The sequence below is a fragment of the Amblyomma americanum genome, chromosome 4 (assembly GCF_052857255.1).
Source record: "Amblyomma americanum isolate KBUSLIRL-KWMA chromosome 4, ASM5285725v1, whole genome shotgun sequence".
In the NCBI taxonomy this organism is placed as follows: Eukaryota; Metazoa; Arthropoda; class Arachnida; order Ixodida; family Ixodidae; genus Amblyomma; species Amblyomma americanum.
Window position 1 is genome coordinate 138,131,299 of NC_135500.1, and position 27,980 is coordinate 138,159,278.

The following is a 27,980-nucleotide window of genomic DNA, read 5'->3' on the forward strand; positions in this document are numbered from 1 at the left end:
GGATCGAACCCGCGTCTTTCAGGTCAGCCGCCGAGCGCCATAACCACTCAGCCACCGCGGTGGCTTTATTATTATGTCGAGCATCGATAGTTTGCAGGCATATATGCGCTTTAACTGAGTCCGTTATTATTACATTTGTATTTGTTCAGCGTATTGTTCCTTCCATAGTTTCTGCGTTAACATTCGACCGATCGCATTGTCGGCGTTAAGCGTGCTTAGAACAGAAACTCGTTTGTACACGTAACGGGCATGCAGTTTGTTGTTAAAATTTTGAAATAGTGTCGAGACAAGATTTATCGAACCGTGATATTCCGAATTATTGGCTATATCGAACAAACCGATTATTCCTTCGAAAATGCTACGTAAAGATACAACAAACTTGACCAGTATATCGAATTCCAATCCCGCCGGTCGTTCGATGTATAGAACTGCGCTCCGCACCACTGGAAGTGGAGCTTCTCCTTATGGCGCACTTCGATAATTTTTCGCGTGCAAAGATGGATCGGCTAGGCGGCGGTTGGCCGTCTGCTGGCACCGCTAGCGCTGTGAAACCGTGTGATGAGGCGAACGTGGGGTGTGCGTGAGGGTGACGTTCGATCTCTTGTACCCCTTATCCACGCCGATTCACTATCGTGCGGTGAAGCCTGGTGGCGGCTCTCGCCTCGCGTGCTTCGCTCGCTTCGCTGTCAAAGGCATTGCGGAAACCCACTGTACCTTAATTTTAATGCGCGATTATTCTATTTATATTGTGCTGATAACAGGATTAGACGTGCTATGTTCGGCAGCGGCTATTTTCATTAGTACTGTACGCTGTGCCTTCGATGTGAAGTAGGTTAGGCTTAGCAACGCATAGCGAACGGCCGGCACGTCACTACAAGAAGCGCGTCTACAGCATGGGTGCAATGCATTCTTGCCTCAATAGGTTACAGATAAGCTTATCTCTTGCCATGTTTCTGTATCGAATTATCCATATATCGAACTATTTCGATATCCCATTTGAGTTCTATATATCCAGCTTCGACTTAACTTAATCCCTGACTGTAGCGCAGTGAATATGAGGCTCGGATACTGAGCACGAATTGGAGGCTTTCATGTCGGCTTCGTATCGATCAAGGTGAAATACAACAAATAAACGAAAACCGCCCGTTTATAATTCGGTGCGCGTTTAATAAATCCATGTGGCTGAAATTTATCCGGGGCCTATCGTATGCTTCAGATCACGCACGGTGTTTCCTTTATACGACGCCAAAACCAATTACCCTTAACCATATAGGCCGTCAAAACCAATTACCCTTAACCACATAGGCCGTTAAAATGTATAAATGTGTGTTCTGCCAAGCTCTCCTGCTTTGCTCCTCAATTTAAAGCAATGGGACGCATGCTAAATAAAGAGAAAGTGAATGGCACAAAAGAAAACAATAATATTGTTGGGTCTATATAAGTATGAAAGAAAATTTATTATGTGCATGCCTCAGAGCGACTAAATGAAGAGCGTCAGGCAAATCTGACATATATACCAACAAAAATCAGGGGTCAAAAGGAAACCTCAGGAGTTGCAAAAAAAAAGGGGGGGGGGGGGGGGGTATGCAGTTACCAATATGCAGAGGTGGAACACAGTACCAGGTAACCACAGTGGAGGACTTAAAGACACTGCTGTTGTCGAAAGAGAATTAGAAAAAGCTTTGGTCTAAGGAAACCGCATTCGCTGGCTAAGGTTTCAGCGCGTAATGGTAGTTTATGCGAGCAACTAAATCATTTCTGGGACTATTCCATTGACCCGCCGCGGTGGCTCAGTGGTTAGGGCGCTCGACTACTGATCCGGAGTTCCCGGGTTCGAGCCCGAACGAGGCGGCTTCGTTTTTATGGAGGAAAAGCGCTAAGGCGCCAGTGTGCTGTGCGATGTCAGTGCACGTTAAAGATCCCCAGGTGGTCGAAATTATTCCGGAGCCCTCCACTACGGCACCTCTCTCTTCCTTTCTTATTTCACTCCCTCGTTTATCCCTTCCCTTACGGCGCGGTTCAGGTGTCCGCCGATATATGAGACAGATACTGCACCATTTCCTTTCCACACAAAAGCCAATTAATAATAATAATAATATTCCATTGAGGCGTGGGTTAAATGTTACTCTTAAAGGTTCATTTGGACATTATAGCCCACACTCTGTGTTTCAAACAGCGCATAAAACATATTGAGAGATTGCACTACGTTGCTACATGGCACTTGATAAAATCTATATACTCGCAGGCCAGTGCTGAAAACTAGATCGCAGTGGCGTGCGCGTTTGGAATGCGCAAAGTTATACCGGAGGCCAGCGGCGTCATTTGCCAGTGCACAGAGATAATTCTTATCTTGTCTGTATAAATAGAAGTAGTCGTGCAAGCTCAGAACATGGTATACACTCGTACATTACCATCACCATAACCATTACCAGTCTAGCTGTAACGGAATACATTCATATGGGTGTAAATTGTGCAAGAGTCCTAACGTCCTGCTGCGTTTAGTTAAGCTGTCTTAGCGTCTCACTTAAAAAAAAAAAGCACATTGTACACTCCCTTGCTTCATGACAGTTGTTTCCACACAAAATAACTTTTTAATTCTTCATTCACCTGTTTCGAACTATCGATGTCTGTGCCGATGCACGTATTTACAAAGGTTACAAAGTGGCGGCTTGATTCTCTACGGCAGTCACCTTTATTTCCACCGTTCACCAGGCGCCAACATTTTTCTTAACCAAGCCAGTATTTCAGAATAAAGCGCATCGTTAAAAACCTGCGAAGCTTCATTTGCTCGCATTGCAAAATGTCGCCTGTTTTATAAGGAAACCTATGTGCAAGACGCATATGCGTTAACTCTCACAAAGATAAGGGGTACGCCATATCAAGCATTAGGAAATAAACACAGAGGGCATGGAACGTGTCTGGCCTTATCAGAACACGAACACGCTTCGGGCGAGCCTGTCCTTGTAGTTTACGCCACTCCGTCAACCTGGAGCCGTCGAGAGTTTCTCTGCAGCCACTTGGTCCCACACGGCCGCGATTATGTATAGCGGGTGTCATTGGCTTGAAACGAACCCATTAGTTTTGCAATCACAAGTGTCATTTCATAATCACGTATTTAACGGATCGAGTTTTGCCGCTGTTTAAAGACGGTGATTTACTGGTTTACGCGTTCATGCATAGATACCTTGTATTAGAAGAAACGCCACTTTTTGGCTTAATTTTTTCGGTAGTGCTCTATACAGACTGAAACTGTCTTTCGCACGTCGTACAGCTAGCTGCACGGCATGTCATGTACACCATCATTTCATTGAAGTTTAAAAGAGCATTTCCAATGAACTGTTGTGAAAGTCCTGGTAGTATTGCTTCTGCAATCGCACCCCTTATATGATACCCCAGGGGGCTATTGAAAATAAAGCGAATTGAATAAGAAAAACTTTGTGAAAACGTCACTGCTGCACTGTGGCAGTGCACTTTCGTGCTCTATACCGTATAGGTCCGTATGTATGCACAGCAACTGTACCGCAGAAATTTTAGCTCGTCGATATCTCTACCTATGACGCAATCACGAACAGAAAGAGAGCTCTGTTGCTTTGAAATTGTCAGCTGAGCTTGGTTAGAGCCATTTAATTCGACTTGCAACTTCGTAGCAAACATTTTCTGAATTTGTATCTACGTACTCCTTGCTACCTGCTAGCAAGGCGCCGCTGCTCTTACGCGTGCGTACACCTTATGGACATGTTTTCGTAACTCTGCCTGTATGCTTATTCTTCGCAAGCTCGATGAAATAAATAGAAAAACAGCAGTTATTGTCACTCTTCGCACCGTTTCTCTGTGCCTGGCCCGAAAAAGGTGCGCGAATAAATGCGAGCATAGAAATCTACGCCCGCTTTCAGGTCCGTCGTTAATTACTCTCTCCGCGACGCAACCAAAGCGCCGCCTAGTGTCGAAAGATAATAACACGTCTGAGATGACAGTTAATAAAAAGGAAATGCCCGCGCGACGCTGAAGCGGTAATGAGACGGGCGCTAAGTCGGTCGGTCGTCGTCGTAATTCGTTAAACCGTGGCCCGCATTAATTAAGCGCCGAATGAGGACAAGGGTGCGTATGAATTCCCTACATCGCCAGTCGACGAGATGAGGACGCGATCGCTGTCGCGATTCGATAAATATGTACGCCGGATTGGGAGCTTTTGCGCCGTCTGGACGATATCAGTTTTTACATGCATCGGCGAAAGGCAGACCGAGATAATTGAAATTCTGTCCGCGGACGAGGTGGACCAACCAGTCATATTAACTTTGTTTAATTGTTTTCAAGTAATTTGGCGCTCAACGTCCGAGTATGTTATGAGCTCCGGCGGCGATAGGCCGTGCTATTATTAGACTACTTTTTTTAATCACTCCGATATATGAATGTATTGGAAAGATGATTGCGGGAGTTTGCCCTTTATCATATTTCTAGGTTTTTTCGCCTTTTTTTGTAGTGCTTTCGTTTAAGTAAGTGATGGAGAACATTGTTGTGACACCTCAAGCGTGAAGCCTGTATCGATTTCACTTTCTGGAAGGGGGAAAAAAAGGTTCGCACTCGGCAGCTTCTGCAGCACTATTATTATTTATTATTTATCTTAGCCTCAAAGCCTTAGAAAAGCGGCAGAAAAGGCTACTGATTGTTTTAGCTAAATCGGTAAAGCAGGCTCACGAGTGTCATAATTTTAATGATGTTGTAAATAACTACGCGGGACTTAAATTTGACAACGGGCATACGCCATTCATTTTACATGCGAAGTGACAAGAAAAAGTGCACACAGTTAGAACTCGTGGGACTACGCATATTTATTTATTTCTTTATTTGTGACGCTAAATGTGCCGTACGCCATAAAAGGTGATGTCATTAACGAACGTTATAATACGTTACAAAAAAGGCATGAAGTCCGGTTATGTGTAAAAAGTAACATAATCTTTGGGTGTAAATGTTTTTCGTTAGCCACAAGTCGAAATTGGAGTCATTGTTTGAAGACGGGCCTGCCTCTTGAAGAACGCGAGCGTGCACCAGCGAAGTTCCTGGGCATGTCCACAGTAGGTGGTGGACAGTGGAGTCAGAAGCAGGTGTTTCGCAGTGAGGGCATTTTTCTAGTGCAAGAATCTTCTAGCTCGCTTTGCCTCTGGTGGCGAACTGCAGGCGTAACGGCCACTCCGACCCGCAGCCGCCTCAGAGAGACCTTCTCCACCCGTGATAGGTTGGGGAGAAGGGGGTAGGTTTCCCGGGGACTTATTATAAGAGCACGTGTACGCTGCCTGAGGGAGGCTGAAGATGTTAAATGTGCCAGAAGTGGATCTGGTGGCAAAGAGACAGATGGAGTTTGTGGAACGTCCGTTAAACGGGATATCATGTCAGGTACGATGCTATCGACATCTGTGCGCGTTTGAACCCAGTGGATGAGTAGAGGCACCGGGTAAGGTTGACAAGCAGCATCATATGGCCTGGGAAACCGAAGGGTACCTCGGACTTTCTTTAGACGCTTCAGATCTTCTTGTGAATGAGTAAATAGGTGCACCTGGTTATAAGGAGCGTCGTCAGGTAAAGCTCCTATGGAATTTAAAATCGCTTGCAGCTCCAAGGCAAGAGATGATGAAGTGTCAGTACAGTAGGTTTGGCGGATGTAGAGTTGAGGGTGTGTCGGGCTTATAAAAGCAGTTGATCCCCCGTTGCGGTTATGACGACATCTGTGTAAAGGATGCAGCCATCATGTTGCGTATCAAAAGCTGGTGGTAACGGCGGAGAGGAGAACTCCGACTTGTTACGACGAGCAGGCTTGTTTGATGTAATGTGACAGCAGTCCCTTGGAGGTGGTCGAGGCTTGAATATCGGACGAAGAGAAACTTTCCGCGCTCTATTTGTTTCTCGCTGGGTAATTAAATCTTCCAGTGTGTTGAGCTGCGCATACTCCTGCAGCAGACAAATAGGAGTTGCTCGGGGTAGGCCAGTAATGACTCGCATGGCTTCGTGGTTGAGTGGTTCAAGTGTAGACTACTGTCGTTTCGTAAGTTGTTGAAACTGAGCCTGGTATAGGAGCCGAGGTTGAAAGACAGCACGAACAAGTCGACGACCTGTATCTGAGCGGGCACCTCCAAAGCGACTCGATATTCTGCGGATGAGGTCAAGTGTGTTCATAGCACTCTTGCGCATAGCTGACAACCAAGCCGTGTCTTTGCTTGAAGCATGAACGTGCAGGCCCAATACATTGGTATGTTGCACTTCAGGAAGTGGTGCATTGTCAGTAGTGAGCACGAACGAAGTGGTTTCGAAAATACGGCGGCTAGCTTTATTGCCCACATGGACATAACAGGATTTGGATAGGTGTAGGGAGAGGCCAGTGTTGACAAGAAAGTTGTGAAGAAGATGAGGGCATTTTGCAGGGAGTCCTGCTGCACCTTAGCTGAGGGGTTTGTGGACCAGAGAGTGATGTCGTCTGCATATGCTAGAACTTGAAAATTAGGAAGGGTGGAGAGGCTGCGTATCAGAGGAATGAATGCGATGTTAAATAGAGTTGGGGCTAAAGCTGAGCACTGCGGTACTCTGCTATTAGAAATGAAGTGGCCTGTTGGTTTACCATTAACGCGGATAGCAAATGTCCGTTGTGGAAGAAAAGCATGAATTGCTCAACATAGCTGCAAAGGCGTGCCAAGTGATGACATAGTGTTGAGAATGGCTCCGTGGAGAATGTTGTCGTAGGCCTTCGTGATATCTCTTGCTAGGACTGTGCGAACGAGACGGCTGTGAGGTGAGTGACGTAGCGCGTCGTTGGCAAAGCGGTCAAGGCCATCCTCAGCTCCGTATCCTGGTCGGAAACCAACTTGGGATGACGAATATTTCTTACGATGGTCGAGCCACCAGGAGAGTCGAGTGACAAGCAGTTTTTCCTACAGCTTACAAATAGTTAGGGTAAGAGAAATCAGCCGTAGGGCCCCAAGAGTTGTGGGTGATTTTCCGGGCTTTGGTATCGCAACTACCACTGAATGTTTCCAATCGGGTGGGATTTCACTGGATGTCCAGATTTCGTTAAAAATTCTGAGAGGTGAAGTCAAATGCTTCGGCGTCCACATTCCGGAATAGGGCGTAAGATACACCGTCTTGACCAGGTGCAGTGTTAGGGCGGGTGTCTTCAATTGCAGCAATAAGCTCAGCCATGGTGAACGAGCATGTGACCTTTTCCTCTGGCTCATGTTTTGGACTGACTGGAACAGGCGCAGGTGAGCAGTCACAATTCGGAAAGAACCGAAGGGCACCTTGCGAAGCGAATTCATTTGGAGTAAGACGAAGGTGACTACGCATATTATCTTGTGTATATTTCTTCCTTTGTTGATTTAGCCGTCGTTTTTTTAAAGAACGACGAACTATGGGAAGTGGACAGGCTTAACGATGAGTCTGTAGAGCGGTATGTAAGCAAAAAAAAAAGCAGAAACTCACCAGGGACGCAGGGGATGCCACCGGGAACCTTCTCATCCTTGCATGGCGGGTATTTCGGCCTCTCCGTCACGAAACACCGGGGAAGGAAGCCCGAATTTGTCCTCAGCTGCTCGAACAGATCCCGCAGGTCAGGCTTTCCTCCTGCACAACGCGGAGAAAAAAAATAGTTTAAGAAAAACGAAAGAGCGCAGAAATAGTTTGTTGTCGGTTTATGATTACGGATTGGAAACATATGATGAGCAGTTTTTTTTCTTATTGCTACAAATGTTGGCCGCCATTTGAAGAAATTGAAACGTGTAATAATTTCCTGGCTTGAGGTAAAGCACTCCATGTTGTTTAAATTCTCGCGCATTGTAGATTTAAAGGCTGAACTTTTCTGCGCGGAGAGGGCAGTGACGTCATAGAGCCCTTGTCCTTTATACGGTTTGAAGACTTGAAAATTCAATATCACAGCAGCTCGACTATATACAGTTACTTCTGGACTCTCGCAGCTCTATACTTTTCTTCTAATAATTTAGACCTTACCGGGACTCAACAAAAAATTTTCCACTCGAAAAACTACCGAATTTCTGAGTATAATGCTACTTGCAGACATCATTGCGTTGCTTTCAGTTGTGCACATGACATTTGGTGGAGGTACTGGTCAGATTATTTAGTTTTGAGTCACTTTTAAGCTTCTTAAGGTCGGCTGGCGACTTAACCGTGGAACGTAGCTAAATGCAGGGACAACTGGGCTGTTCGCATGAAATCATAGTGCTAATATTAAAATATGACTTATCGGACTGGCTCTCAGTCAGAGAGTGTGATCACATAGCCAAGGAATCGACTTTACTTTTCTGAGCTTCTGAAACTGAAAGCGTCGCCAGTTTTAAGAGAAAGTAAAACGAAGTATTTTCAGTGACATTTATGCTTTTTCCTGCTTTGGTTGAAGAAATGAGGAGCCTACCTATCCTCAAGTCGAGTACACGAACAAAAAGTCGCCTTCTAGTGTACAGGGTGTTTCACCTAAGACTTTACACAGTTTTTAAAAATAGGCTTATGGTGTTAAAAGGCGCTTTATTAGGCATTGCATTTTCTGCACAGTAGCACATCAGAATACAGATAAGACGTGGTAACTAGCAGACTTGTTAACTAATATTGAATAGTTCCTTTTTAACTATTACTGTTACGCCCCTTAATTATTGAGAGGCGCGTAGCCCACCGTAATTATTATCCATATCAGTTTTTAAGAATTTCGCGAAAGTTGTTACCCTCGGCGCTGTGGCCCCACAATTTTTGGCTATTTCGACGGGTTACGTGCACTGGAGAGGTTGCTTTGCCTGCAAGCTTCTCGAAAGCGCATGTATTTTGGCGCGATTTAGCCATAATTTGTGGGGCCATAGCGACGAGGGCTACCGCGCTATCGAAGTTCTGAAAGCTGATATGCTTATTAGTTACGGTGGGCTACACGCCTCTCAATAGTTAAGAGGCGTAACAGTAATAGTTAAAAAGGGACTACTCAATATTAGTTAACAAGCCTGCTAGTTATCAAGTCTTAGCTTCATTCGGACGTACTACACTGCTGACAATATTATACTCAAAAATTCGCTCTTCGAGCTCAAAAAGCCTATTCTTAAATATTGTCTAAAACCTTAGCTAAAACACCCTGTATTTGCGCCGTTACTGTGTCCTTTTCGCTAATGCTGAAGAAACAATATTTAGCTCACTGCAAAGATAAATCAATTAGATTTTCAATAATATTCGATGTTAATACGGCTTTCAGTTTATACATATGGAAAGAGCAAAATACCAAGTGACCAAAGAGGCATTTCCGTTCAACTCGCATACTTGTGTGAAGTTTTCTGAATAATTATTCCACCAAAAAGAGAGCTGCTTCTGCAGCCCTTGAGCGAAATGTTAAGGCGTAGGTCCACGTTTGCGCGGCCATGGTACTTTTATCACAATGTTTGCGCGATCGCTGTGGACTTGCCGCTTATGATAGAAAAACAAGATTGAGCTCCTTAGAAAGAGAAATGTATTTACTTTTTAGTGCTATGCGGTGTTAATCATAATTGCTGTTAGCACGAGTGGAGTGAGCAAAAATAAGAGTGCGTAAAACAATATTTTTGTCATTCTTGAAGTCTTGCGTAAAGTGTTTTGAAAAACGTCAGCACCGAAAAGACGCCTGCTTCAGCAATGTTGAAATTCAATATTATTCTTCGTAACTGGCGGGCGGTTTTTGGTTTAAGTGGGTAGTGTTATGAACGTTATCGCGTTTCAAGGAACACCTTATAGAGCTCATAATAAAAGGTGACCTCGTGAAAGAGGAGGGTATTTAGAGCAGCGATAAAGAAATGGGACAAGCAGATGCCGATAATAGTCAGGAATGAAAATGGGCACAGTGGATGCATACTGAAATGACACGAAACCTCAACAGGAGCCGACGTTAAAAAGTGCAAAAGAGTACCGTGTATCTCGGCGTTTCTTTAAAAAAAGAAGGAATTGAATGGAAAAAAATTGCAGTGGAATCGAATTCAAAACAATCACTTTCTTTGTGCTCAAGGGACAATGGCCAGTTAGTTCTAGTGTGATTTCTTTCCTTGTGCGAGAAGGAGTACCCGATGCCGCTCTCAAGTCCAACGTTTATTTACATGTCCACGTAAATAAAAAAGAAGGTAACAAGAGCGCGAGCTCGTAGCAAACAAGCACGGCTGTCCGCAAGCATGATACTAGCAGTATTTCTGGTAATACAGCAATAATAGTAATAATTGGTTTTTGGTGGAAAGGAAATGGCGCAGTATCTGTCTCATATATCGGCGGACACCTGAACCGCGCCGTAAGGGAAGGGATAAAGGAGGGAGTGAAAGAAGAGAGGAACGAATAGGTCCGTAGTGGAGGGCTCCGGAATAATTTCGACCACCTGGGGATCTTTAACGTGCGCTGACATCGCACAGCACACGGGCGCCTTAGCGTTTTTCCTCCATAAAAACGCAGCCGCCGCGGTCGGGTGCGAACCCGGGAACTCCGGATCAGTAGTCGAGCGCCCTAACCACTGAGCCACCGCGGCGGGTAGGTAATACAGCAAAGTATATATTTTGCAGCGATTAAAATGAGCGTTTGTTGTTGAAGAAAACTTGCAAAACTGTGACGTTTGCTTTTGCCAACTTTTGGATCTCATTATGGATTTCGAGTCCTGCAAACTCGACGCAGGGAAATCGATGCTACAGCGAATGCTAAGGAGTTTCCGGAAATAAGTCGATGTGGAGCGCGGTGGAAGGCGGATTCTCCACCAGAAGGCCACCCTTTCCGTGAAAAAGGGCCTCAAATGGGCTTCTACCGCACGAGGCAGATTTAGGGCTGCTTGACGGCGGAACTTATCTCTGACCCGTCAAAGCAACGGTTTGGTCCAAGACCCTTTCCCAAGCATCTCACCCTAGAAGAGCCGAACACCAGGCGGGGGTAAATTAAAAAAAAAAAAACTGTGGGTACACGGCGGCACTGGGGATCGAACCCAGCACCTCCCGAATGCGAGGCGGATGCTCTATCGCAATATTCTCAGTTTAGTGCGCTGTGCAACACTGGAAATCTGAGTACGTTCAACTAAACAGTCCTACAACAGAAGTGCACTTTGGATCAATGAATCAATCGCTCTTTGGTCAGTTACCCAGAGCGTGCAAGCGCGTACCGCACTAACCGCATTAAGCGCGTACCGCACTAAGCGTGGCTATACATTGGGATATTAAGAGCTATATGTGCGGGCTAGTTGGTTCGTCATATCTTAAACAGCGCTAAGAAGCAGGGCAGTGAAAAGAAGGGACACACACACACACAGCGCTATGTGTGTCTATTCTGTGGGCCCGCTCTTGTCATTGTCCGTGTTCTTCGCACTGTTTTGAGACGCTGAAATTCGTCTTCAAGGCTCAGGAGAAACAAAGTTTACCGTAAAGAATACCGTGTTCGAATTATTGAGTTCAAATATTTATTTCAACAGCCGGGAAAGATACGCGGGTGTGGTCTCCGCATGTGGACTCTGCGGCGAGGTGGGCATTAATAAAATGCGACATAGCGCAATAAAAAACAATGAGCTTGCGCTAACTAAACAGAGCCTTGCTGTTGGTTTTATGGTCCAACAATATATCGGGAAACTGAAGGCTGTCAACATCGAAGTCGAGCTCAGTTTCATAAATGCCAGAATCGGCACTATGGTTCGAGATATCGGACAGGAAAAAGAGGTTTTTTGAAACCACCTGGGGATCTTTAACGTGCGATGTCAGTGCACGTTAAAGATCCCCAGGTGGTCGAAATTATTCCGGAGCCCTCCACTACGGCACCTCTTCTTCCTTTCGTCTTTCACTCCCTCCTTTATCCCTTCCCTTATGGCGCGGTTCAGGTGTCCAACGATACATGAGACAGATACTGCGCCATTTCCTTTCCCCCCAACACCAATTATTATTATTATTATTATTATTATTATTATTATTATTATTATTATTATTATTATTATTATTATTATTATTATTATTATTATTATTATGCTCTAAGGTTGGCTTTTTCACGTTACACGTTTGGCAAATATCCTCACTCTAGCACTTAATAAAAATAAAATGATCAGGTTCATGTCTTTAAATGTATAGAAGGTGCTGATGCTGTTTTCGTGACGACAGCACCTGCAGGGACACAATTTGCCGAATCTGCAGCGTGGGAAAGACAACTTGAGAAGCGTTCGAAGACACTGCCAATTTGGAATAAGAAAAAAAGTGGGCTCTTTTTTGATGTCGATGGCGCTCAGTTTCGCAATATAACCCTGGACCTTAAGTCGAAAAATTAAATTGTTTATTAGACAGTTTTAGCTAATCAATAATATTTTTATTGCGCTCCATAAACTAAACACTGTCAGTTTGCCATAAAATCCACCCGCACGGGCCGCAGAAAAATATCTTTCACGGCTTTTGAAAGAAAAATCTTCATCGAGTAATTTGAAACACCCCGTATATGTGTGCTTGTATCATTTTGTGGTTCGAGGTTATGCTGCGGAGTACGGATGAGACGCGCGCACAAACACCCGGAAGTACATAGACAACGACGCAGAAGCGATCGAAATGACAGCCTTGTTGATTCACTACTCGCGAAAGCAAGAAGTAATAATGGCAATACCGAGGACAAGCATGGCATTCTATCGTGAACGCGTGTGTTTTTAAGGTCCTGTCGACAAGTACGGAGGGCAAGGAGCAACTGGGTGGGATGTATAGGGGCAAACGAAGCGGGTGACGGACTGCGCCGAATAAGACACGGCCAAAGAGGAGGAGCAAGATGGGGGGAGAGGTCGGGGAGAAATGTGAATAAGGAGAGCGAGAGAGAGAGAGAGAGAGGAAAAAAGAAAGGATTGAAAGAAGAAGCGCATGGAGGAACAAGCGCCCGCGCGTGCCCTCTGTCGTTATCGTTCAGTAGAGCAAACGAGGCTATAGCGTGTCGCTCCTCTCCATTGTTTTGTTATCTGGCGCGCTAAAAGACGCAGCCTGCAAGCGTGTTCAGGAGAAACACGAAACGACTGGCGGATGACGCGATAACGGCTGCGAAAAGCAGACCGGGAAAGGGGATAGGCGAGCGGGAAAAGGGGGGGGGGGGCGCTCTTGGGTGCTAAAGGCTACATGAGAGAGAGAGAGAGAGAGAAAAGAGGTGGATAGAGAGGAGGCGTTATGCTGGGGGGGGGGGGGGGGGGTCGAGAAGTGTTGTGCACGTTGGGAAGCGGGCGCAGTGGCGCGGTCTCTGAGCCCGGACGCGCTGTTCTCTTCTCCGGGGCCCCGAAGCGCCACTCGCGGCCGCGCCCCATTAAACGTCTATTTGCTGACAAATGACGCGCGTGGCTTGAAGCGCCGTCCCTGGTCTGCAGCTTCCCCCTCCCCCTTTCCTTCTCTCAGTTGTTCCTTTCCTACTGCTCCTCGGGCCCCACTCTCGATACCCCGCTCCCTCGCGATCATTTTTTGCTCTTGCCATCTACTTCTGTTCCCCCAGCAGCCCTTCCCTCAGGCTTAGTTCCTCCTCTCTCATCTCCTTCCCCCTTGTGTCAACTACGTGATGCCTGCGCTCGCTACCCATTGCGGGACGTAACGCACGCACGCGCACAACGTGGGCGTTTCCCACAGCGATCCGGTGTCGCGCCTCGCGCTGGGTGCCGAGATGTGACGGCTGCAGCCCGAAAAGGGAAATGCACCACAAGAGATATTATCGGGAGCTACAACGCACGGCAGTGGGTGCAAGAGAAAGGAAATGCAGGCGCGGGGCGAGAGGGCCTTGTTACGCTGACCACCCCCCTTTCTCCCTTTCTTCCCCCCTCTCTCTCTCTCTCTTGGATCTGGTTTATAGATACTCAGGCGCAGGCATTTCCCAACGCGTGTTGTCACCGCGGCCGCCGTGTATGGATAGAGAAGGCGCTTCATGGGAACCGTCCGACGGGGCCTCCCGGGACAGCCGGCAGGGTAAGGTTAGCCGCGGCGTTTATGGCCGTCGCGTGCCTCGATCAGCGACCAATGGAGCGGCGATGGGCTTTCGCGGCACGCGACTCCGGATTTCCCAGAGCGATAAAATGCGCCGGCTGCGGTTTTAGGGTTCCGGCCGGACCTTGCGGGGACGCCGCTGTGAAACGGAATTTGAAGTAGCGGCGCACCATGAGATGCGGTGAAAGATAAAGAGCAGTAGAGGAAGATTAATGCAAAAGCGACAACGCTGGGAAGATGAGCCCGTGAGAACCAAACCGCTATTTTGGCGAGAGAAAAGATGTGACCAGGGCGTGAACTATATATAGGAGGAGTTCAGGACACTGCAAAGCTGGCAGCAATAGTATGTGCTCAGATGAACTGTGAACTGTACAACTTTACGATGACTCTTTGGCACATCGGCGACAATGTATAATGTGCACTTCAGTAGGAAAGAAACTAACGGCACTTGTCGTAACAGGAGCAGAATACAGAAAATCCTGACGGGCATCAAAATTCGACCCGCCGCGGTGGCTCAGTGGTTAGAGCGCTTGGCTACTGATCCGGAGTTCCCGTGTTCGAACCCGACCGCGGCGGCTGCGTTTTTATGGAGGAAAAACGCTAAGACGCCCGTGTGCTGTGCGATGTCAGTGCACGTTAAAGATCCCCAGGTGGTTGAAATTATTCCGGAGCCCTCCACTACGGCACCTCTCTCTTCCTTTCTTTTTTCACTCCCTCCTTTATCCCTTTCCTTACAGGGCGGTTCAGGTGTCCAACGATATATGAGACAGGTACTGCGCCATTTCCTCCCCCCCCCCAAAAAAAAACAAAACAATTATTAATAATTATCATCGAAACTCGCGCTTACATCGATCTGCAGAGCTCTTATTATGTGTTTAAAGGGACACTGAGGACAACTCCAGTCAATTTTTGTTTTAGTAAAAATCTGTAGGTTTTCTTCCTGGTTCTGCTGACCCCGTGAGGTAGCAAAATATGCATCAGTTGTTGAGAAGTTTCCAGTTGTAAAAGGAATATATTTTTTCACGCCACTCGTGAGTTGATGACGTCGAAACTGCAATGGACTTCGGTATCGGCGGTTGGTACTGGATGGCGATGTGATCTGTATGCTCAGTCATCTGCTCAAAAGTTGACATATTCTCCGTCTGGTTGCAAATACGGTTGACCGCGGCGGTACCGGTAGTTAATTTCATGCCTTATATATGGTAGACCACAAAGGTTCTGTTTTCAGCTAAAGTTGGCACATTGTCGTTAAAACACGGTAATGAATTGATAGAGACCTATACATAAATTTGACTTCAGTGCCTCTTTCAAGACCAACAGTTCGTCATATATGCAACGTCCTTGAGGCCTTGCAACATATCATTTGCATCTAAATCACGTTTGGCCTCTTCAGAAAGTTCTCTCAGGGCTAGAGCATAAGGTTCGAACCGTGATTGGAGCGCTCTACTGCAGGACACTTTTGGGACTATTTGCCTTTGGCAGCGCCACCTACACGTAAATAGCCTTGGTGCGTGCGGGCCTAAGCTAGTGTACATCGAGTCTGCGCGTTTTGTAGGCGCGCAAGCCTACGTGCAGTGCGTTTAATCTTTCATATATACCTGTTCTCTAGAACATTTGGTCAGGCAGATCTTCGGACGTTTTCAGGATACCAAAAATTTGGGTTTTCTAATGCGTTCAGTTTGCAACGAGGTGCTAATCTGCGGGCTCCTGTCGACATGGTCACTGTATAAAAAGGGGTGTCGGAGCGTTTATTATCAAAGAAAACGTATATACTTTAACAAAAGCAAAATAGGAAGGGAATATTAATTTCTTTTATTTGATATGCGTTGCTTTGGCCGAATAAATAGGCAACACCAAGGGTATCTATTCAGTCGTTATTTATGCTGTCCTGCGGAGTATGCTGTCGCTAATATATGAAAGAACTAGTAACCGAATGTGACAGCTTTCGCTTTACTCAATAATCCAGGTCCTCTGCAAGTTGCGGTTGAAAGAAGGTTCTTGGCTGTATGTAGAAGTGATCCATCGGATCCGTTTGAACTATGCCACTGAGAAAAGCGGAGGCTATTTTTCGGCAACGATTTAGCAATTCAGTGGGCAGCGCTGCCTTTCAGTAACCTTTTTTTCCTATGGAACCGGATGCTTGACTGCTCATTGTTCGAGCCATGGCGTACGATGACATCGTGAGGGATTGCACTCGTCAGGTCAATTGATATAAACTAGTGCGCTGCTCATCACAAAAAGTAATTACCGTTTGAGGGTATTCGTCGCGGCATTACGCGCAGGATTCCGGCCTTAGGGTGGTGCAAAACTGAAATCGTAACAGCTGAATGTTCACGTTGCCAGAAAGCCGCTGACGTGCTGCGCTGTTCACGCACATTCCTTCATCATATTCGAATAAGCTTCATTTGTTTTTGCATTCATGGCTTCAACACATTCGGTGTTCTCTTGGCGCCTGTGATCCAGGAAGTTTTTTTTTTTGCCTGATGTATATTTTTTAAAGTGTCTGAGCAGTCGCCGTCCTCATCTCTCAGCCTCTCAGTTGTTGCCTGGGAAGCAGAAAACTTAGGGTAAACGTTGTTAGAAGGAACATTACGGCAAAGCCCAGTACCGCTCTGCGCTCTTCACTGACCAAGGGCTTCCGTTGGACTACACATGCGTTAGCACTGCTGTGTAGGTTTCTTCTCATTCATTTCCAGTGTTTGCAGGGGTTGTTTGGGATATAATCGAGGGGTATATAAGTAATAAATTGCACCATGTGTTTAATTATCACGCATTGAAAGTTGCAGGTAAACCGGAAGGGAGCAGAATTCCTCCCAAACCTCCGCATCTATTCTGCCGTGCAGTCGAGTTTGAGCGAAGCCCATCTACACTCATCCTAAAAAGCTCAACCGGTCCCTGTATCTTGGCAGGAGTATATGATGGTAAATTCTTTGCGTTACCCCGAAGTCATCGGCAGACAATGTACGCAACTGGAGGCGCACTTTTCCGCCCCTCTCACCATATACGGTCATCGGTCATGCCTGCATGAATATTCTCGCATGCACCGAGGTGCCTCTGATGCTGACATGAAGTTGAACGGATGACCCAACACAGAACACCGTCTTGTCGCCACAGGCAGTGAAACAAGGATAGCAATGATTACTTTCAAGACGCACTTCATTATAAAGTCCTGGTGTACGTAGAATACGGGATAAAAGATCGCGGGTATAGAAGATATAAGGCCGATGAATAAGATGGTGATTTGATTTTAATAAGCGCTATTAAGGATTACTCAGCCAGAAAGCGCCATGGCTACCGTGTTTTGGAAACATATGGGTACCCGATAAAAATGTTGAAACCATTTCATCAAAGTGATTGAGAGAGACTCCAGAAACATACGAGTCGGTATACAGCATCTAAATGTTGTTTTTTTTTAATCTGGCACCACTGGCACGCGTTCTTAGGTTATCTAACGCGAGCGAAAGAGGGGTGGCCTAAGTAAGAGATACAAGAACCCACTTACTCGAAGAGTGTGACTGAAACGTAAAAAGGACAGTTCGGAAGAGTGTCATACATGTAAAATACCGAACCACGAGAAACTAAAAAAAATGCGTTCAAGAAGTATTAGCCGTATCCAGCGAATCCGTCTCTGTATGTAGTGTACATATGGCGTCTGTATGCTAAACTATTAAATTAGTGTTACATGGGAAATGCTTCTTGTGAGCGGTATGTGTGGTTTGCGTATAGTGCCCAGAAAGTTCAGTTGGAAGGAATGACCGGGACTGGCTTGATTGCTTTCGGAGTTGCAGTCACGTCTTAAATATTTCTTGTTTGTGTGTGTGCGATTCATTCATCACGTCAAGAGAGAAAGAGTGACCTGCTGCGAAAAAAAGACGCCAACATTTTCTCAGTTCTAATCTACTTGGAAAAAGACGGAAAGGCTGGAACTGCATCTATTAGACGATATCGGGTGTTGAAAACCTCGTCTACGGACCAAATAAAGAAAAAAATGGAAGGGCATGACGCGATAGCGTTAATCGATTAATGCCCATATATGCAAAGTTGGCCATCATCTATTTTACATTTGCAGATCCCTGAAAATCCTTATACCACTCCTCCTTACACCGCTCATGGCGCAGTGGTGCAGCGGTTAAGCGATGCACCACTGCCCCGCGATAGTAGGTGCTGCCGCCGGTGGGCCTTGTGCGTCCCTGGTTGCTCTCCCCGAGCAACCTCTCGCGAACAAGCATTAATTTATCTGCCACCTGCCACGGTGGGCAGTTTGCTCACAATTCATAAAGTGGGCAGGTTTTGATGACGCCACAAGGTCACATAACCTAGGTGGCTCACCTATGTTGCTTCGCTCGGGATTATTCGTGGATTTTTCGCCTACAGTCAACTATACTCCGACAACAACGCCGCGTTTTCTGCGGCACGGGTTTTTTAACAATAGCACGGTAAAAAAACTCACCCAGATACGCGGTTCTTAGGCGCAGCGCGGAGATGCTTCTCACTTTAAGAAAGTTCTAATCTTCAACGACGTGTCCTGCGGGTCTTAAGAACTCTATACGCTCTATAAGGTTTAACAGTTAACGCTGCGCAGAGTGATGGAAGGAAGACGCAACTCCGGGGCATCCAGTGCAAGGACTGTCAAGATGGATGGTATGGGCTGCACCATTGAGGAACCACGCACACCCGCTCCACCCGAGCTGGGACATGCAACAGCGATGTGCGATCTATTAGACATGACCGGCCTCTGGCGGCCAAACTGGCGCAAGGAGCTCGCTTCGCGAGGAACGCGAGCTCTGCGGAGCCTGTAATTTAAATCCACTTCATCTTACTGTTGGCCTGAAGCCGGCGAAGAAAAGGGGTAGAGAAGAGAAAAAAATTGAAGAAATTTAAGCAATCTCGCTGCGTAGTAGTTGTTGGCGTTGACTTCATTCCCCTACATCGCGCATCACAAACAGCCCCCATGCCTCTTTTCGAGGCATGGGGGCTTGTCCTGAGCACATTATTTTTTGAGATACGAGTTGAGGAGGGAGATGTGTGCAACAAGAACAGGGCATAGTTACTCGCACAAAACACAGTCCCGAATAGGCTAGTGTAAATAAAAGAAAAAAGTTATTGCAACAGACTTCAGCTGTTCCTTTCTTGCAGTCAACTTTTCGCGGGATAAGAACCTCAACACGTTATTTTTATTGAGCTTTTAAAGCTCGTTTTCATCTGTGAACTTATAACGTGAATGCGGACTTAACCGGAGAGAAAGAAATAAAAATACAAGATGAAAAACATGGCTTCAGAAAAAAGAAAACGGCGAAATGCAACGGCGACCACGTCTGACGGCAGCGACTGCGAAGCACTCTCGTAGCGGCTCAAGAGCGGACACCGCATACGCAGTGGCTAATGCCGCGAGGTGCGCGCCGCGTCTCCCCGGGTCCTCGCCGGTCGGGCGTCGTCGAGGGGGCGGGAGGGCGACGCCGGAGCAGCGATGGATGACTGTTCCCCCCCTCGTCCGGCGCTCCACAATTAAGACGTCGCGCAACGTAATTAGCATTTAATTGGCTGCCTGACCTCCGAGCCGTCAACCCGTGTATGTGCGCGCGTGTGCGTAGCACTGTTGCAGCGTGTCGGATTATTTCGTGCGTGCGTTCGCCTTTTTCTTTGCGCATACTCGTGCGCGGGAAAGCAAGCCCTCTTGCGTGTGGAACGCACGTTATGTGCCGTATAAACGCTTTAGAGTATGCGGTTTTCGTATGTCTGCGTGTGCGCGCGGGAAAGGGAGCCTGGAGAAGGTTGGTGGAGTCTATACTAAAGCTGTGTTTGCGTGCGCAGCTCTTGTACCGCGTCGCGCATGCGCACTGCGTTCCGTGCTGCTGTGCTTAGTGCTTAGACCACCACGGCTTCGTACCGGCAAGATGGGTGGCGTAAGAGGGGGCTCCGCGGATGGAGGGGGGGGGGGGGGAGGGGGGGGGGTGGAGAGGGTCACTTGGTCGCATTGCTGAAATTAATGCTGCGGCTGCAGCTATTCAGCCCAGCTATGATGACTTCAACCGTGTCGCGTGCGCTCCGGTGCTGACGAGAGCAGCGCGCGGCGGTGGTGAGCGCTGGGACCAGTGTCCGGAAACGTCGCCGCGTAGGCGCGTGCGCTCGGTAATTTAATAAGCGTGGAGGACAACTCGTTAAGCGGGAACTCACTCTTGAGCGATATGGAGGCAGAAAAGAGTAAATATAAATGAAGCCTGTAACCAAAAAGAAGTAAGGCGGATTCGGGAGTTTCCTCGGACGCTGTTTGGTCCGAAGACGGGAGAAGACTTTTGAAACAATAAACAGAAAGAAATGGAAGAAAATAAAACAAACGAACAAAAGCATAAATGCCTTTTTTTGGTTTTTCTTCGGGTTGCGACATATTTCGGGGAGTACCGGTGTGCGGAGAGAACGGCCTTTCGCTAGTCGTTGTTATTCGCTGCGCGCGAACTTCTCTAAGCCTTCGTGTTATAAGCGAGGTGAATTTACATAACGCGGCGAAGTACCTGTCCTCGTGTTGACGAAGAAACTAAAGCACTTTTTAAGCCGCGTATTTGCTTTGCATTGGTGGCTCATGAGATGCGTTTTGAAGGTGTCCTCACATTTTAGTGCATCCTGAAAGCATATTTCTTTTCCTTTCTACCGCGCTTATATACACCTGCCGTTAAGCATGTTACGAGGCAGCTCAGTTGTTGTTTTGTGGTTGTTTTTCTGTTAATGTTCTTTATTGTGCTCCCGCAGTCTTCAAGAATTCAGGTTTGAAACTTATAAACCCGTTTTCTTTCTTAATTCTCATTTATACAAAATACTGAGATTAATTTATACAACGCGACATTTTTATGTCTGAAGAACTCCAGATCTTTAGCCCCACATAAGAGCTTTAAGTACTTGAGGTGACATTATACCCGTTATTCTTTTCTTTTTCAGAAGCGAAGTAAGACTACTAAAAAAAGAAATGAGACAACATAGATTACAAGTCATAAGATAGCCCGATCTGTGGACTTAAAGCCATAACACTTGTCCATTTGTTCAGAGCTTTTGTCGTCATCATTGTGTTTGAATGCCTAATCTAACTAACCACGGTCTGATTAACCTGTCGTTTCAGACTCTCTTTTAGGTGTCTACGCTTCACCACATCCGGAGAACCGCTCAACTTACGCTCATTTACACGGTGAAGGAACAAAAGTGTCAGTGCGCCAAGAGCGCTGTTACATTTATTCGTGTTCGTGGTGCATGCTGGGTGCAGGGCGGGCCAAAGGAGTTCTGGCCGCAATATAAACACAAACTACAAACTGTGTGAGCGAATTTCCATTATTGCGAGCAAACTGCATTAGTCAGCTAATTAGAGGTAATTACTTTTCCAATAAAGATACCTTTGCCGATTCCTCTCCCTTTCCGTGCTTGGGGAACCGTGGAAAAATGGGGGTGGGGGGAGGATATTCAGACTGAATACTAATAACATGGCTTTCAGAGCTCATTAGGTTGGCAACGATACAGACTTCGCTCGTAGGGTTACTAGGCGTTAAATAGCGCGACACCTGCCTTAACGGGTCCATATTGATATGCGTGGCTAATGGTCTGTAAAAATGACGCATCAGAGTCGACGATTATTGCCCTTCCTTATTAAGCAATATCGCAAGAAAAAAACAAATACCAAATAACACCATGTCTGCTGGCGCACCGAATTATCGTGAATTTATTCACCGAGTGTCCTCGTTAATGAATTCTCTTTTACGTACTAAATGCTTACTACATAAAATGAAACGAGGTGCGGCGAGCCAATGATTAGCCCCATTTCTTCTATGCTGTTGCACCGTATTCGCGGCGATCCTGGTTCAGGCCAAAAGCGATGACGTCGTAGAGAGTACAAAAAAAAAACGATGATTTTGCGCATGACGAAGCGGTCTAAACGAGATTTCACCTTAATCACAGTGGAATGGTCTCCAAGGCAAGAAAATATTGCGTTCTTAAATTCTCAAGATGTATACGCGCTTCACGATGACCGACGAGAGGTCAGAGCGACTTTTTGAACGTCACAAATTTCACATGTACGAGGCCAAAAAATAGAAAATAAAAGGAAAGAAAATAAAATAAAAATAAAAATAAGAGCGAACATTGCGTCGTTTCTAATGCTTCCACCATGTTTTAATGGCCTGATAAGCAGACAGCGTCGTTGAACTAGCGACATCGGAAACGATATATAGCGTTATAAAGCAGACGTAAAATTCAGGGAGGTAAGCGCAGGCTGTTTTGTGGAACCGGAACAAGTGGCAAACAATGATCCTTCTGGAGATAGATATTAACTGATGTTGCATAAGTGTAGCCGAGAAACAAATTAGTTTCTCGAAGTTCTTTATAGCACTACAAAAAAAAAACAAGGACATAGGAAGAAGTACACAGGACGGGCGCCCCACAACGTGTTTTGTTAAGGAAACAAATTAGGTCGAAGAAAAAGTTTGATTTTTCCCGATCTTGTGTGCTTGTAATGAAGGGCTAGTCGCGCCAGTTGCCAGGAACAGAATCAACTCCACTGCAGGTCATGATCGCGCAGACTGAAAGACGCAACTGCCGGTTCGGGTGTGCGGCCACTCTGCCCTCATCTCCGCCCTCCGGCAAAGGCCAGCATGGTCAACAGAACCTGAACCGCCCGAAAGCCTAATCCGGACCTTGATCGCAGTGTATGCGTTCACTGAGCCCCGAATCCGTCCAATTACTCATAGGTTATACTGCCGATGTTCGTCTTTATGGAGTGGCTATTAAGTGGCAGTCGCGTGTGGTGTCTTTACTGTATCAATCCTTTCGCGAACGAGCTAACGCTGATTCCTCGTCGTAACCCGAGGATAAGCGGCTGCATGTTTTTTTTGTATTTTTCTGTGCTGTTATAGATTCTTGACAGTTCAGAGAAGGGATTTTAGCAACTCAAAATGGGAAGCAGCAGCGGCGGTGAAGTACCTGTGTACGCCAATCACCACTAGTGAAAGAACAGCAAGAAAAAGAGTAGAGGAAGATAACGCGTTTTTCATCTCAGATAACAAAAACGAAGAAAAGAACCTGCGGCGCACACATGAATGATTGAACATTTGACGATCTATGACGTGGCCCCGGCCACTCCTGTAGTTTAGGCGGCTTCCGTGTTTCAGTTTGGCGCCTGTCTGGCAACATTGCAGACACTATGCGAGCAACGGAAAGAACGAAAATGCAAAGGACCAGGAAGCGTTAACTCAACACTTTTCTTAAAAACAGGTATCAAAACTTCTTGTTCTTTTTTGCACGAAATCATTCAACTGTGGAAAAGAAACGATCCTGGATGGCGGACACTGCCAGACCATTGTAATCGAATTAAAAACCGCAGTGCTAGCTATTCCGCCAACTTGTGCTTCCGTATAAATTCTTTTGTCTTTGCAAGAGGGGTCAGCTTGGTTCCTTCGTTTCGATGACGCTCCATTTGCAGCTTAATGGAAGAGTGAGATAATGAGATAGAGAGAGAGAGAGAGAGAGGAGGGAGGGGCAGCGGAATGCGTCTCTGGCCTGCTTCCTCACACTAAGTGGGCACGAAATTCGGTCATTGGAGTGAGTTGCACGGAAGTGATGCCAGCTTCTTTTCTGAAAACCATATCCCTCATGGTGATGTCACGTTGAAATTCACATAACTAACCAATGCAAATTTTTTCGTGCCACATTAACGAGTCGCTTAAGAATGCCACGGAAGTGTCTGCGCATTTCGTAAAAAACTTGACGTGTCTCCCTCTTCATTTCGAAGCTGTAGATTGCGATGCGTTCAGATTAGAAAATTTGTTCTCTAATAGGCAGATACGAGCATTTTTTTTTTTTGACTTCTCTTATGCTTTAGTTTTCTTTTTCATTTTTTGTTGTTGGATGATTAGTTTTTCTTCGCAAAACCATATTTTGATAAAAAAGTAGAGATTTTCAGGTATATATCTCGCAGTGCTTTATAGATGGAACCCCTTATGCATTCCGTGATCGTGCCAAGTTTTGAAACCCGATTCTCACATGGCAAAGTTCAATTGGACGTATGCCTGCGTTCTTCCCACCAGTGCTACTTGCACGAGCGCACAAACATACACCCGCCAATTCTATAAACAGACTCGTTACCTAATGACACGATTTACTAAACATTCCACAATGTCCAGCGCGAAGCATGCCCCAATAACACCAAACGCTCTTACTGGGCAGGCTCGCTACAGGAGCACACAGCTATCGCCGCCAGCGGCCGTATTCGCCAACATGATGCAGCGAAACTGAGACAGATTTTGGCGTAGATCTCTGAGGCTATGATATACCGCCATTCGCTCCCAAACTGTCATCCCGGGGTTCTTTTCGGTTTTGACGTCACGAGATTGAATTGCACGGAGGAAAAGAAATGCTCTGTTGTTAAATCCAAAATTGTCACCAATAAATGCGTTTGTTTTTTGCGTGTGCCGGACATTCAACAGCATGGCCATAAAGAGCCGCAGAATCGATTTCTAATGAAAAATTGGATGGAGTTCCTCTCAGTGTCGCTTAAAGGCGTCCTCTTTCCTCCACGCAAACCGGCTTCGACCTAATGCACGTTCCCTTGCCTGCCTTAAGAGATTCGTGTGGTCGCAGTGCAGAGCACATCAATTGCATCGAGTAATCCAAACCAACAGATGCTTCACGAGTGATGCTCATGAGGTGGCGTTGTAAAATGACAGGCTAAGAACGCGGCTCACACATTATTCGTGACCAAGGAACGCCGTTGGATAATGTGTATTTTAGGTCCGCCTGAGTTGGAGTCGCGACCGATTTTTCTAAGCATGTTAACACCAGAGAAGCCTAAGACCAGATCAGAGGAAAGCTATACCATTGAGAAATTGGTAACCACAGCTACCCGACAGTACAACGAATCGAACCCTGCACCTCACCGGCATACGACAGGAAGCCCGAACCACTAGGCCAACGCTGAGACAAGAACACGTGGACCCTACTCTCGCAGCCAGCAGGGAAATTTGGCGGTTTTTCGTTACAACACGCTGCGCAAGCAACCGGCAACTGCTGGCGATACCAGAAAGCACAAACTCGGGAGGAAAGTTCTCATGCAGTTCATAGAAAAAATCAAGAACAAAGTGACAATTTGACGTGAGCAGTCAGAGCTGTCAAAAGATATAAAAATGTAGTGCGCAAGGCACTGGTATACATCCGCACTTCGCACTTTCATCCATCTGCTTTAAAAACTTTGTGCGCGTTAGTTGTGTAAGCATACAGTGTTCTAGCGTCATAGCTCAGTACAGAACAACCAAAAAAACGCCTCTATAAAGGTGCGCTCCTCTTACACATCTAGTTTTCTAGAACGGTTAGACAGTCCCCCGCCCACGCAGATTTGGCTACCGGGAAGTCTATCAAAACATAGATGGCCGTTTGCAATAAGTAAATCATCGGCCACGGGCGAAGTTCTCTGTTCTGGGCTGTATGACACTCATAGGCAACCTTGATAGCTTGGTTGTTAAAGCATTTCTATTTGTCCAGTATATTGGGGAGTCAACGAAGGCGTGTGAAACATTTCATCACTTGTGACATTAGAGGCATTAAGAAGCTGCAGTATGCAATTTGAAAGGAATTCACTAGCGTACGCAACTTCTAGACGAAGGCGATGTAGACTCATCAGTGCCGTGGAATATTGCATTGTTGCGGAATTGAACTCAACAGCCGTGGGGTCAGTGCCTCGCAAAAAAATATGCCATTGAACCATTACTCTCCAGATTTGTGCGGAGGAAATTGTGTCACAGTGTTGAGGATATCTAAGCTAAACAGCGGAACTGTGGGCAGATCTCGTCGGTACTGTCTGCCTTAATAGAATACTCATCTTACAGGATTTTAGGTAGCGACTGATGAAACCTCGTTGGGGTCTATAAGTTGACGCACGTCGACAACCGTCGGAAATGTCGCATTTCTGAGCATTTATAGCTCACGCATCAGTGCTGGCACTGCGCAATGATATTAGATTATCGCATTCTGAACTCTTTAAGTTCAAGACACACATACATGACACCCAGCATGTAAACCAGTACTAATCTACCTATAGAAAGAGATTGAACTCTTTAAGTTCAAGACACACATACATGACTCCCAGCATATAAACTAGTATTAATCTACCTATGAAAGAGAGTGAACTCTATAAGTTCAAGACATGCATACATGACTCCCAGCATATCAACCAGTACTAATCTACCTATGAAAGAGATACAGATGTCTCGCATTGTCTTGAGCTTTTTGGTTCGAGGGAACACCGCACTCAAAAGAGAGAAGCTCTCGTTCTAAAAAAAAAAAAAGAACAATGGCAAGCAAAGGTCGTCCTCGAGAGGTCAAAGAGAGCTGTCAGAAACGAGAGCGCGGCCACTCGGCACGCACCCCACTCCCAGACCCGCAAAACTGCCCGGAGTGTTCCACTCTGTGCGGAAAGAGAAGTTTGGAGAACTCTTGACGTCCACGCCACCGTGTAGCTATAAGTCACCACTCCGAGCTGCATGTCGCGGACAAGGAGTCCAGCCAAGCCGGGCCGGTGTTCACAGCCAACTCGCGTCAACACAATCTTTACGTCTCCCCCGCAATGTTTTTTTCTTGTTTTTACTTTCAACTGACTTCGCGCGCCGAGACTAGGGGCCTCGTCATTCCCACAATACGAACCTCCGTCTTCTTTCTCTCGCGGTATTTTACTTCCCTTATTGTGGTACTTTCCGTATTTTCAGTGTTTTCTGATTTTCTTCTCAAATTCCCAAGAATTCTCCCCCCCCCCCCCCCTTTCTCCCCTCTCTCTGTTCCCACTGCTGCTCCCGGCAATGACCGCTGTCGCGTTTGGCTTTCCCCGCTCGGGTCACTCGGGGAGCTTTGTCTAAGTCCCGGTCCACTCGTTCTCTATATCGGTGTCCGGCGTCAGTCTTAGCCGCCCCACGTCTTTACTTTGTACATTCCGCCTTGCTTCCACCAGTCTGCTGCCTTGCCCTTCAGCCTCTGCAGCGTTCTTTATGTCGTCCAGTCCGTGGCGTCCAGTTGGTGGCCCATTGTCCGACTTGTCGTCAGTCGCGTCGTGTTTTTGTGTTCACAAGTTCCTGCCCCCTGCAACCGCTCTATGTTGGTGTTGTGTGTTTCTGCGTGGCCCCGGGCGCCACAAAGAACGGAAGTACACACACATACGCGTGGAATCGTGAAAGAAAAGGTGTTCGGGCACCTGTTGGCGTCTTCAGCGCTCTATATATACACTGCTGCCCTGTTGAGATTATGTGAACATTCTGCCTTGTTGCTTTCGTATCAGAGTCAGCGTTCGCCTAGATTTTTTATAACATGGAGCGAAAACACCCTCTTGTTTGTTTGTATGCCCGCTTGCACTGCAGGGCGTTCGCAGCTCATGGCTTGACCAGTGTGCCTCGAGGAAATAAATGAGCCTGTTTGAGGAGGTTTTAGTAATTTTGATATGTTGACATCGAACATGTTCTGCGGGCGAAATAATAATAATAATAATAATAATAATAATAATAATAATAATAATAATAATAATAATAATAATAATAATAATAATAATAATAATAATAATAATAATTGGTTTTTGGGGAAAGGAAATGGCGCAGTATCTGTCTCATCTATCTTTGGACACCTGAACCGCGCCGTAAGGGAAGGGATAAAGGAGGGAGTGAAAGAAAGGAAGAATAGGTGCCGTAGTGGAGGGCTCCGGAATAATTTCGACCACCTGGGGATCTTTAACGTGCACTGACATCGCACAGCACACGGGCGCCATAGCGTTTTGCCTCCATAAAAACGCAGCCGCCGCGGTCGGGTTCGAACCCGGGAACTCCGGATCAGTAGTCGAGCGCCCTAACCACTGAGCCACCGCGGCGGGGCTGGGCGAAAACTTCCGGTCTTCTCAAAAAGCAAACGAAGGCCTGGAATTAGTGCCCCTATCGTTGTGCAGAGATATAGAAAGCCCATAAGCAGCAAGTCTGGTGTCAAGAAGCCAGAATAACTTTAGCATACCTTAACGTGGCTGTTCCCTCGTGTGTGGCGGGAAGT

The 27,980-nt window shown here is 46.4% G+C and overlaps 1 protein-coding gene across 1 annotated transcript in view; it reads right to left on the reverse strand.

The window, feature by feature from the left end:
- The window catches only part of Dbx (homeobox protein Dbx), a 96,238-nt gene that overhangs the window by 61,374 nt on the left and 6,884 nt on the right, over nt 1-27,980 (reverse strand). The window contains exon 2 of the mRNA XM_077661820.1: nt 7,465-7,605. Coding sequence (XP_077517946.1) covers nt 7,465-7,605 — 141 coding nt within the window. The remainder of the gene's footprint in view (nt 1-7,464; nt 7,606-27,980) is intronic.